The sequence below is a fragment of the Diceros bicornis genome, chromosome 4 (genome assembly GCF_020826845.1).
Source record: "Diceros bicornis minor isolate mBicDic1 chromosome 4, mDicBic1.mat.cur, whole genome shotgun sequence".
Taxonomy (NCBI): Eukaryota; Metazoa; Chordata; class Mammalia; order Perissodactyla; family Rhinocerotidae; genus Diceros; species Diceros bicornis.
The window spans coordinates 87826398-87838445 of NC_080743.1; the positions used below are offsets into that span (position 1 = coordinate 87826398).

A 12048-nucleotide genomic window follows, 5' to 3' on the forward strand; every position below is an offset into this window, starting at 1 on the left:
GTTAGTAGTCTTGATCTGTCTGTCCAGCATACAACCCTGCCTCCCACTCCATTTCCTCAACTCCTGATTCCCAGTTACCGTCTTCACAGTTCTGGCAAAAACTTCTTCATTGAGCCTCATAGATAAGGCCAAGTTGTACTGCAGTTTTTAGAGAAAAGATGAATGCCGAGGTAAAAACCCGCAGGTTATTTCTTACCATTTATATTCTACATTGCATTTGGAAAACTAATCAGCGTGAAAAGATAATGTATTGATTAGTTTCCTCTGAGTCCTGCTAACACCTGACATTTAAAAGAAGCTGACAGAGCTCTTCCAGTTCAGCCTTAGTAACTCAGTGTAATGGAGTCACTTCTTATCTTTCACATTACTGATTGGCCCTTTCTCATCAGGGTTCATTAGAAGTGCACAGGCCCCCAGTGGGTCCCCAGCACTGCCTCGAAAGCAGAGAGACAAATCACCCAGCAGCCTCTTGGAAGACGCCAAAGAGACATGCTTCACCAGGGATAGGAAGGGAGGCTTCTTCAGCTCCTTCATGAAAAAGAGAAATGCTCCCACACCCCCCAAACGCAGCAGCTCCTTCCGAGAAATGGAGAATCAGCCCCACAAGAAATATGAACTCACGGGTAACTTCTCATCTGTTGCTTCTCTGCAGCATGCTGATGGGTTCTCTTTCACTCCTGCCCAGCAAGAGGCGAATCTGGTGCCACCCAAGTGCTATGGGGGGAGCTTTGCACAGAGGAATCTCTGTAATGACGACGGTGGTGGGGGTGGGGTCAGTGGCACTGCTGGGGGTGGGTGGTCTGGCATCACAGGCTTCTTTACGCCACGCTTAATCAAAAAGACACTGGGCTTACGAGCGGGTAAACCCACAGCCAGTGATGACACTTCCAAGCCTTTTCCAAGGTCAAACTCTACATCTTCCATGTCCTCAGGGCTTCCAGAGCAGGATAGGATGGCAATGACCCTTCCCAGGAACTGCCAGAGGTCCAAACTCCAGCTGGAAAGGACAGTGTCCACCTCTTCTCAGCCAGAAGAGAATGTGGACAGGGCCAATGACATGCTTCCAAAAAAATCAGAGGAAGGTGCTCCAACCAAGGAGAGACCAAAAGCCAAACTTTTGCCCAGAGGAGCCACAGCTCTTCCTCTCAGAACCCCCTCTGGGGATCCAGCCATTACAGAGAAGGACTCTCCAGGGGTGGGGGTGGCTGGAGTGGCAGCTGCTCCAAAGAACAAGGAGAGGAATGGTGGGGCACGACTTGGCATGGCTGGAGTCCCAGAGGATGGCGAGCAGACAGGCTGGTCTTCTCCAGCCAAGGCTGCGGCAGTCCTCCCAACCACTCACAACCACAAAGTGCCAGTCCTTATCTCACCCAATCTGAAGCACACTCCAGCTGATGTGCAGCTCATTGGCACAGACTCTCAGGGGAATAAATTCAAGCTCTTATCTGAGCATCAGGTAACATCCTCTGGAGACAAGGACCGACCCCGACGGGTAAAACCAAAGTGTGCCCCACCCCCACCACCAGTGATGAGACTACTGCAGCATCCGTCCATATGCTCAGACCCCACGGAAGAGCCAACTGCCCCAGCTGCAGGACAGCCCACGTCAGAAACGCAGGAAGGAGGGAAAAAGGCAGCTCCAGGGGCAGTGCCCACCAGTGGGAAAGCTGGGAGGCCTGCGATGCCTCCACCTCAAGTGCCTCAGCCCACATCTTCCATCTCGCCAGCCAAAATGGCCAATGGCACAGCAGGTACTAAAGTGGCTCTGAGAAAAACCAAACAGGCAGCTGAGAAAATCTCAGCAGACAAAATCAGCAAAGAAGCCCTACTAGAATGTGCTGACCTACTGTCCAGTGCAATCACGGAACCTGTGCCCAACAGCCAGCTGGTGGACACTGGACACCAGCTGCTCGACTACTGCTCAGGCTATGTGGACTGCATCCCTCAGACTCGCAACAAATTTGCCTTCCGAGAGGCTGTGAGCAAACTGGAACTCAGCCTGCAGGAGCTGCAGGTGTCTTCAGCAGCTGCCGGTGTGCCCGGGGCAAACCCTGTCCTTAATAACTTATTGTCGTGTGTACAGGAGATCAGTGATGTGGTGCAGAGGTAGCCACTGTTAGCCTAGTGGGAAGATGCACACATTTCTGAGGGGAGGCAGAAAGGGACTTGTTTTCCTGTGTTCTTGTTTTCAAAAAATGAAAGACTGATACTTGAGTGTGTTTATGTGAAGTACCTCAGATCTCTGAGTTCTCACGTTTACAGGTTCATCTCAGAAATAACAAAAAGCAAAATGCATAGGAGAGGGAAATTAGATGGGGGCAGGGCAGTCGTGGACAGGATTAGAAGCTGCACTGGAACATCAGGGAACATGCGTATGTCATGCCGTGAAGAACCCAGTCCAGCTCGTTCTTACCTGGAATGATGTGAGGTGGTGAGGGCTGCTCTCAGCAGGGCTGCAGGGACCGTGCCCGGAGGCTGGAGTGGCTGCGGCACTCATGCTGCACCACAGGAAGGAAGTGACTTGGGCTCCAGTAGGTACTAATGGTGATTATGCTCCAACTCACCTAATGAACGTGGTGGGACAGAAGAAAGGAAAGCTGGGAATGTACCAAGAGAAGTTTTGTTTACGGCTTTGGGAAGCAGCTGTCAGCCTTGCTTCCACAATGTCGCTGCTGCAGTAAGAACTGAGAATCGATTTGCTAGAAAACAAAACTGGGAAACATGGCCCCATCTGTATGTTCCTGTCCTGTTTTCCATTGGTGCAGGAAGTAAAGAAGGCAAGGAATAACAGTCAGGGAGATGGAAACCTCCTCCTAAAATCTTACATTGGTTGGCAGAAGTCAGTTCTCCTAGTCTAGTATATTATTTCCTGGTGGACCAGGATCAGCCTTCTGCTTGTTGGTCCCTATCTGTAGACCACAGGCATAGGAGTCTCCTTAGTGGTTCTTCTCTGCCCCTTGCTGGGCAGGCTGTCTTCTCTTATTACTGGCAGCATTCAGGGCATTAACCAACATCGATTTTGAAAATAGTGGTCATGTACAGGTTCTCACAGGGGAATCTTTTTCTGATACAGTGCCCCTGCACACTGACATACTGGCCAAGAACTTGAGCAGCTGTCTATTTCTTTATCAACTAAAACACCAGGGAAAGGGTCTCTTCTTGAAACCCAAGGGCCAGGCCCAGAGGCTTGTGATTGAGAGAAGCTGACTTGGTCCTGATGGCTGTTTCTCTGTACCTTCCCCCTCCCTCATCACCTTAGACCCAGTATAGGTAGAGAGCAGTGAGAAGCTGTCTCTCACTCGATGGATTTCAAATGAATTACCCTGAATTATTCTCACATGCTTGTCTCCTCTCACTTACCTTCCCGGCATTGTTGTGCTTGTTGGTAAAGATCATATTGGGAATAACCTTTGATATTTATTTTGTCATTTCACCTCTATTTTAAGAATGCATAATTGAAGGAGCAGGGCATTTCCAGAGAACACCAGTTAGACCCTGGAAACCTAATGACTTAACCCCCAAATATGTTTTGCCCTTGAAAAAAAGGCCCTTTCCGCCCCTATTCAGTTATAATTATGGAAACTAATTAGGATTGCATGAAACGAATCTGTTTAGATGTTATTAATATTCTTGATATCAGGTCTAATTCCAATTACCACTTTATTCTCTTTTTAAAGATTTATGACCTGCCCCCCCCAAGAAGAACCCAATCCATAAAAATAAATCCATTATTTTTTCCTCCCAAAGGAATATTAACTTAGGAAGATAGAAATTCAACATTGACGAACAGTGAGTTTTCTTCCTGGCTCTGTCATCGATCCACTGTCAAGCCACAGCCCCATCTCTTAATCTAATAAATGAAGGTAATGATACATTTCTCAAGGGTGTTTTGCAAATAAGTGTATAGCTGTCCCTTTGAGAGCCTCTCTAGAAAGCTCTTTAGTGCAGTGTTGTTATGTTGAATGGTTTTTCATTCTCTTCGCTGCTCAGTAGCAGATAATGAAATTTAGAACTGCTGAGATTACATTAACTGGGCTAGAGTACTAAGCGGGGAAAACTAGGTTTTGGACAGAGTTTGGCATCTTTGACCAAGGAGGAAATTGAGTTTTCGTTAGAAAGAAAGGAAACCTCGATTCTTATCATAGCTGCTCCAGAGAAGGCCCATGCCAAGAGAAGGATACAGAGGGAAGAGACAGTATTGGGCGTGCCGTTTGGGGGTTGAGTGATCCCTGTCTGTACATTACCTACAGACGCAGCACAGGCAACTAGTGATCTGGTTAACCTCCTTGTGGTGGTTGAAAGAGAGGACAGAGTTCCTTTAACTTGGATTTAAAAACCAACCGTCCTCCTTCCACTTTCTTCTGTGCCACTCCGCTTCATCATACACTTGCATAAACTTGAAATCGTTTTAGCAATTAACCTTTTAAGGGTGGGACAGGGAAAGCTAAAACTTTAGAATATTATTATGCTGCTTTTTAAGTTTATCCCTGTCATTGTGGGATGTAAGTTGAGGGATTATAATTGTCTTTCAGGGGATTTTTTTTTTCCTTATAAAGCAAGGGATCTTTCCTTGAGAGCTCTGAAAATAAGCCTTGGAGGAACACTACTGAGTGTATCTAAGCTCCCTGGTCTTCTCACTGAAGAACAGTCTTGAGGGTGGGGGCTGTGTCTTACTCAGGGGCAGCACCTGGCTCTGTCTTGCCTGCATTAGGTGCTCAGTAAGTTCATGAATTGAATCGATTTTTCTCAACACTGTCGAGAGTAGCATTGACTATTATGGCACACTCCATGATGCTTGAACTGTGTAACTTCTGGAGTTGAGGGCTCACAGTTCAGGTTAAAGAGGCACTGTCAACGTATTATAAAAGCATAATTTAGGTTTTTCCTTTTTCTACTTGAAAAGGACCAGATTTTAAAAATAACTTTATGTAAATTTAAAAGTTTGAATTTAAAGCAGAGAAAACTGCTTCAAGAAACTAAAAATGTAGTCTAATTCAATCTAGTTTAAAAACAAAGCAGAGAGAGCAGGAGCAAAAGCGCTTCTACAAGGCGTTGAAAACTTTCTCAAGTGGTTATATATATGCATACCTTTGGGCTGCCACAGCTTGAATCCTTTCATGTACAGATAATATGATTTCAGTTTAGATTTCCTACCTTAAAATGCAGTGTTTTGTGTAGAATACATCTTGATTGTGCTTTACATGAAGTATTTTCTTAAAAAGCTTTATGTAAAATTAAAATATATTTTCCTACACACTTCCATTGTGATTTTCAGAGATACAGCCTTAAAAAAAATTGGCCCTAAGAAATTCATTCAGTGTTTTTCAAGATGACCTCTATACATTGAGGTCATTAGTGGAGACCCTTTCCCAGCTGCATTTTGGGGTTTAAGTTAGAATTTCCTTAAAATTCAGTTGAAAGTTGGCTAGTAAAATAGTGCCCAGTTAATAAAACATGCTGACTTTGCTAAGGCACAGGCCATATTTATTGAACTAAAGTCACGGAGCTTTTGAGTTTAAAGGATACAGTATAGGTATTGATTTAGAGTTCAGTCTCTAAAGCCAGTCTAGAAGGCAAGTTATTTAACCTTCCTGAGCCTTAGTTTCTTCACTGGAAAACAGGGATAATAGTAGTAACTAACTCAGGGTTGTCGTAAGGATTAAATGAGATAATGTATGTAAGATACTTAGCTTGAGTGCCTGGCACATAATGAGCACTCTGTAAATGTTAACTACTCCTATTATTATTAAACTTAGTCCAGTGAGTCTTAGCCAAGGATGTGCAACAAAATCCCTTGGAATTTAAAACAAAACAAAACTATATGCATTGGCCTCACCCCAGCTCAGAATTCTCAATCCCAAGAATCCCTCCAGGTGTTTCAAACACCCAGCACTGTCTGAATACTATCAATACCCCAGCCCTTTTCTTTACAGCTTAAGAAATTGGAAGAGAGGATGGTTAAGTCACTTGCCCATCAGAGCAGTTCATTAGTGGTAGAGCCAAGGCTAGAGTTCGCGTCTCTTGACTTTCCGGTTGTGGAGTCTTTCCACCATTCCTGCTACCTTGTGAGACACTGCAGAAGAAGTGGCTCAGATGGACAATCAGTCTGCACGGTGCTGCACACTTTCTAAAGCACACGCTCCTGGCACGCTCTGACCTTAAGTAAGGGGCTTGAATGTCGAGTAACAGCAACACTAGCAAAGTAGGCATTCAATAGAACTCAGTAATTTAAAAAATTATATGGGGTCGTTCTTTTGGACAGACCTCAGCAACACGGCAGTCTGCACTTTGTAATAAAGAAATACCAACTTAAGTTTTAAAAAAAACCTAGTCCGACATTCCTTTTTCTTAAAAAAAAAACTTTATTCCATATCATTTTAATGACTATGAAATAATGTATATATGAAAGCACTTTGAGAAAAGTATCAAATGTAATATAACTATAAAGTTGTATCATTAATATCTATTTAGAAGATAAAACAGTTGATTAGATGCTGATTGACTTACAGGTTTTTACCTGTGGGGGACCTAAAAATGCAGATATATAAACAATCACTTCTGTAATTTATCACATTTATAAATACGAAACTGCTAAATGAATATGTGCAGGTATAGTAAACGTTTTTGCTAAAATTGTAGCTCAATGCTGAATAACTTCAGAAAACTAGGGACCAACTTCTGGTTTAATTATAATCTTTAAAAAGTACGAATGTTACTCCAGAACAAAGAAGCTCTTCCAGGGACCTTGACTCAAGAAGAATGATGCCCTCATACCTTGAACTTGTCTGCTACATGTTCAGCCATTTAGTATCCTAAATATAGTGGGAGCAGACTCGTTGCCTGTTGATGTTGACAGTGTCTTTTTAAACCTATGTCCTGCGTGGTTTTGTTGTTTTTTTGGGGGAGTGGAGGGATAGATTGGATGGCCATGGAACCAGTGCACTTTGGGAATTGCTTTTCTAGGATTTCCTACCAGTTATAAATGAGCTTGACATTCATCATCCATGCTTATTTTTTTCCTAAGAGTAGTAGCTGAAGGTAACTCACCTATTAGAGTATAAAACATCAAGAGTAAATTGCCTTGGTGGCCACGTTTGAGTTATAGCTGCACTGCCTTCTGACCTCTTGCACTTCCTTCCCTTTTTGCTACTGATGTCACCATTACTATCAGGCTCTGCCCCCCAGGAGTTCACGTGGGCTGACAGGGTTGTCTCTGTTTTTCTTCTTGATGATTTTGGGGTTTCATCATCTTGCTTACATTAACTTGTTCTACCTGGATTTGGGGTCCATCTCTGTGCCCTGAGCATCTATGACCAGTCTTCTTTATGTAGGTGGGTCTCGGCACGTAAGTTTCTTCTTATGTATTAATAGACTCCAGCTGTCTGTATCTCTGTCTTAGCTTCTGTCAAGCCAGTAGCTCAGTTCTTTTGTGAATGCCTGCTTCGGTTTGGGATATGTGGGAGCAGGAGAGAAATAGAAGAAGGCAGCTCCAGGGGAGCCTATACATTTATGACAAAGGCAGGCAAAGGCACCTGTACCTTCTATGTGACAACCCAGGGAAATTGCTGCTAGCCATAGCCTCACAGTCAGAGAGGAGAGGCCTTGGGCTGGTTCTAAAAGTTGTCCCGCTCTTAACAGTCAGGATATTTATATCCTTTGGATAGAGTTCCAGTTTTCCAACTACCTGACTTTAAAAAATCTAATGCAAGGCTTGCTTTTGTTGGCAAGCCAGTAGTGCCTGGAGTAACAATTACTGTTACCTGCTCTGTTACAGCCGGAGCCTCACTGCCGTTCCCTGCCCTCCTGTGTTACTGGGGAAGCGTGGGTGGATTTTAGGCCCGTGGAGTGGGCTGCACCCTGCTCCAGAGCATCTACCTGGTGACTGTCTTAGCTCCAGCCTGTCTTTTGTGAAGTGTACCGCAGTGTCCAGAAAGATGAGTTTCTGCTCTGGGGCTGCTGCATGACAGGGTGTATGTTCTATCTTGAGATAACATGTGAGCAAGATGATATTTCCTTCATTTCTGACTCAGTATCCCAGATCCAAAGGATAGGAAATTAGGGAAAGCTTCACTCTGTGATATCACGGGGAGAAGATCCCACACTTCTCCCCAGGTGAAGAGGTCCTGGCAGGTCATCCTGATTCTAGGCTGACTTGGAGTGGTCGAGATCACTCCTAGAGGGCTGTACCTTCACAGGTGGGTTCATGCATTTTGCAGGGGAAAAGACCTGTCAGCTGGGTTGATGTTGCACAACTTTTGAGCTAGAACTGGTAGAAATGAGCCTTTTGGGTGGCAAACAAAGGCTCACAGCTCTGGTCAGTGAGGGTTCTGTCCGTGAGATGTTCTCCCCACATGGGGCGCTGATTTGGCAGACTGCTGCACTGTTCTCCCTCTCGCTTGGTGAGCTGGGGGAAGGACACTCTAACTGGACTCTTCCCTCCCTCCAGGACACTTACTTCTTTGCTCCTATGTACGATTATAAATTTGAAATTGTTTCTCTCTCCTAGAAAAATTAGATCCTTTAACCTCACCATTGCTGAGCAACCTGAACACAGTAGCAAGGCCCTGTTAACTGAGCCTGAGGTCACAGGTAGTGTGTGAGCAGGTCTTTAAACCTGCAAATCATCTAAGGGAAGGGATGTCCCCTTTAAGTTGAAAGGCTAGGCCCAACCTTGTCCTCAGACTGCACCCTGTACATGCCCTCTGTCTGTTCTGTGAGATTCTTTGTTCATCACGGTACTCGAAGCAGCAAGTTTCCAGGCCTACATGTCACTCCAGCCTACTGAGCTGTACACACAGCTTGAGGTCTCGGAGCGCTGTAGTTAATTCTTCAGGACACGGTGGAGGCAAACTGTCAACTGCTAACACGCTTTAAGAAAGGAAATACAGAGTTTGTATGGTTGGGCTTACTTAGGTTTGCTTCTGAGCATCAGGATAGGAGTTTTAAATCATGTAATTAAGCACCATAAACTTTAGTTGGTGAAATTTAATAAAATTTTCACATATAAGGATACTTAATTTTCAGCAGTTATAACACAATAACAACACGGGTATGCTAAATAAATTTATTCTTGATTCAAAGATATTGCAGGATCCTGTGATGATTTAGGGTCATCAGTAGTGAGTCCCAAATACTGTTGTGTGCAATTCAGAAGTACCATACCATGTGTTGTGAGTGGCAAGAATGCCAGGAGACAGAGATGTTGCTGGTAGGTGAGGGCCAGATAAACCAGCCTTTCCCCATTTTGACAAGCCATTTTCACTGTGGCCACTGTTCTTTGGACTCTATTATAGAGAGATTTTCTGAGATCTTGAGAAATCACCTTGATTAGGCTGATTGTTCTTCAGAGAAATTAGTATTCACAAACTAGAAAAGACAGTGAGGTACTCATCTTACAGTTCTTGAGGGCATACGTTTGAAAACCCTCATATCTGTATAGAGGGTACACGTCATGTCCACAGGTTGTACATACACTGTTGTTGTGCTAAGAAAGGAGGAGAGTGAGTGAAGGAGTTCATCACATCTTTCCCTGTGGTGAATGAAACTGCCCCGGTTGGTGTGTTTGCCATGAACAGGCTGGCTGAGCTGTTAATGCATGCTCAGAACTCCATCTCCTGGGTAGACCCCGCACTTTTCCTTCTTTGCAATCTGATTCTGTAATGACTATCAGTAGAGAAACCCCAGTTTTATGCTCGCTTGGCAAAAATAAGTCTGAACATTTCATGGTGGTTGACAGAACTTTGTCCTAAAACATATGATTCGGATTCTTTAAAACTTGTTTAACGTTTATACCAAAGGTCATGCTCTGCAGGTGTATGTGTGGTGGGTGCACAGAGGGTGAGGTCTGGAGGGCCCGGGCACTGTGTGCGTTGCTAAGAGACAGTGAGACAATATGGGATTTCATTGAAAACACGTCAATCATGGGTCACACTACCAGTGTTGTCAGGTGTTTGTTCTTAATTGTTATTAATTGTTATTGTAATATATTTTCGGGTGTTTTGTTTTTCTAATTTAATTCTCTCACCCTGTTGTCTGACTGTGAACTGCTAACAGTGTTAAACTTGATGTAAATAAATGAGGCCCTGAAAGGGGAATGCTGTCTGCCTGTTGTCTCACAAAGCTTGCCAATTTGTGTTTTATTTTAAATAAAGGTTGCAATATTTTATTGGCAAAGTAGGCTTGTGATTGGAGTGTTTCTCCCATAATTTAACTGACAGGGAATCTAAGCAGAATTTATCTCTCTCTACATAAAATAGATGTCTATAGGGTAAAGAAGCTGATTTTAGCAAGCATTCCTCTGGCACATTCCTTAGAATGTCCTCTATGAGGGTGAATACTCATCCACTGATGGATTACATTTTGGAAACGGCCAAAGGCGGCATCTGGAGCCCAGCTGGTCCATCAGGTGGGTATCGTGTGTGTGTATGTGCACACAAGTGTGTGCGTGCGCATGTGTCTGTCCTTCCATCTGTCCAACGTGAGGTGACTGTAAAATGAGACCAATTCTCTCAAAGTCCATTCTGAGGACAACTCCAAATAAGTTCTAAAAATGTTTTGAGCCAAAGCGTTAGTAAAGTGTAGAACCTCACTGGGAACATTGTATTCTTGTTTGACTTGGTCTTGAATTTTTTATAAAAAAGATTCATTGCTTTTAGAAGTAATGTTTTAATTAGGTATCAGTAGGATATATGCAAGTGGTGCCCACATGAGGTCCAATTAGAATGGCTATTAAACCTCAGCTTGTCCACCTCCTCACACTGCACCGTCAGTCCTTTGCTCCTGCCCATTTTTTGTTTAGTTTAGGAAGTCTTGTTTTAGTCTTCCAACCAGAACCTCCCATTGTTATCTTCTCCCTCTTTGTATTACTTGTAACATTTTGTAACATTTTCCACACCTGAGGAAGTCCATTTTAGAAACAAGTTATTAAAGCATAGGAGCTCCAGTCGGATGGCCTGAGTTGAACCCCTCCTCCTCCTCCACTGACTAGCTTTGTGACTTTGCACAAGATATTTAACCTCTCAGAGCCTCAGTTTTCTCATTAAATGGTGATGAAATTGGTAGCTGTGTCACAGTATTCAAGATTACAGGAGATAATGGCTATAAAGTGCTTAGCACAGGGCCCAGCACATAGTAAGTTCCCAAATGTTACCTAAAACAAACCACAGCCAACATGGATTCCAAGAGCTAGAAGGAAGGAAAGGCCCAGCCTTGGCTTTGAGTATGGTGCCAAAACTGACAGCAGTTTCTCTAGGTTATTATTATTAAACACCTGAAGCTGTGTGTTCTGAGCACTTTATAAAGATGAACTCATTTAATCTTCACAACCACTCTGTGAGGTAAGTACAGTTAGGCTCACTTTCACAAAAGTGGCAACCAAGGTTCACCTGAGTTTGATAGCTTCCCGTGGTCTCAGTGGTGAGTAGCTCAGCCGTGGCACCCCAGCCGGGAGTCTGGCTCCAGAGAAGTGTTCGAAACCACCGCATTCTGCTGCTCATCTTGGTTCCCAAGGTGTACCAGGTTCAGACCCTTCATTTATGACATCAGACATGCTGGCCAGGCCAGAAGGATGTCAGCTGTTCTGTGGCTCTGAGATCCAAAGCTATAGAATGTACCTCGTAAGAGTGTCTTTAGATTGTAGAGCTAGGTATGTAATAGGACTGGGTGGCCTACGTGTTCTTCCCGAGAGGCTCTAGACCGAAACAGTGAGCCAGCAGCTAAAACTGGCCCCATTTTATTGTGCAGTTGGACCAAGCTTACTTTTGACCCATGAGTGGTGCGAAGCTAAGTTCCCTTAATTCATTTGAGTATTTATTGGGTATCTAATGCAGCTTGGGCTAGTTACTCTCTAACCTTGAGGCAGTTATTTCTGTAAATGAGTGCAAGCAAGTGTTACATGGAGGGGAGGTGGATGTGTCTGTTTCACCACGGCTAACAGTGAGAGGGCTGGGGAGGGCTTTAAATAAGGGGACACTTGAGGTGACGACAGGTATAAGAGAAAAAACTTGTAATTCCAGAAGTGTGGTAGAAGGGAAGAACCCAGAAAAGGGA

At 44.0% G+C, this 12048-nt stretch overlaps 1 protein-coding gene across 7 annotated transcripts in view; it reads left to right on the top strand.

Moving 5' to 3' along the window:
* The window catches only part of ABL2 (ABL proto-oncogene 2, non-receptor tyrosine kinase), a 114318-nt gene extending 104145 nt beyond the window's left edge, over positions 1-10173 (top strand). For 3 of the 7 annotated variants that reach the window (XM_058539970.1, XM_058539972.1, XM_058539971.1), the window contains 2 exons: positions 390-623; positions 933-10173. In XM_058539970.1, the coding sequence (XP_058395953.1) occupies positions 390-623; positions 933-2110 (1412 nt within the window). In that variant the 3' untranslated portion in view covers positions 2111-10173. Of the gene's footprint in view, positions 1-389 lie in introns of all 7 variants that reach the window. The other 4 variants (XM_058539969.1, XM_058539967.1, XM_058539968.1 and 1 more) reach the window with 2 other exon arrangements.
* The last annotated feature ends 1875 nt before the right edge of the window (positions 10174-12048 follow it).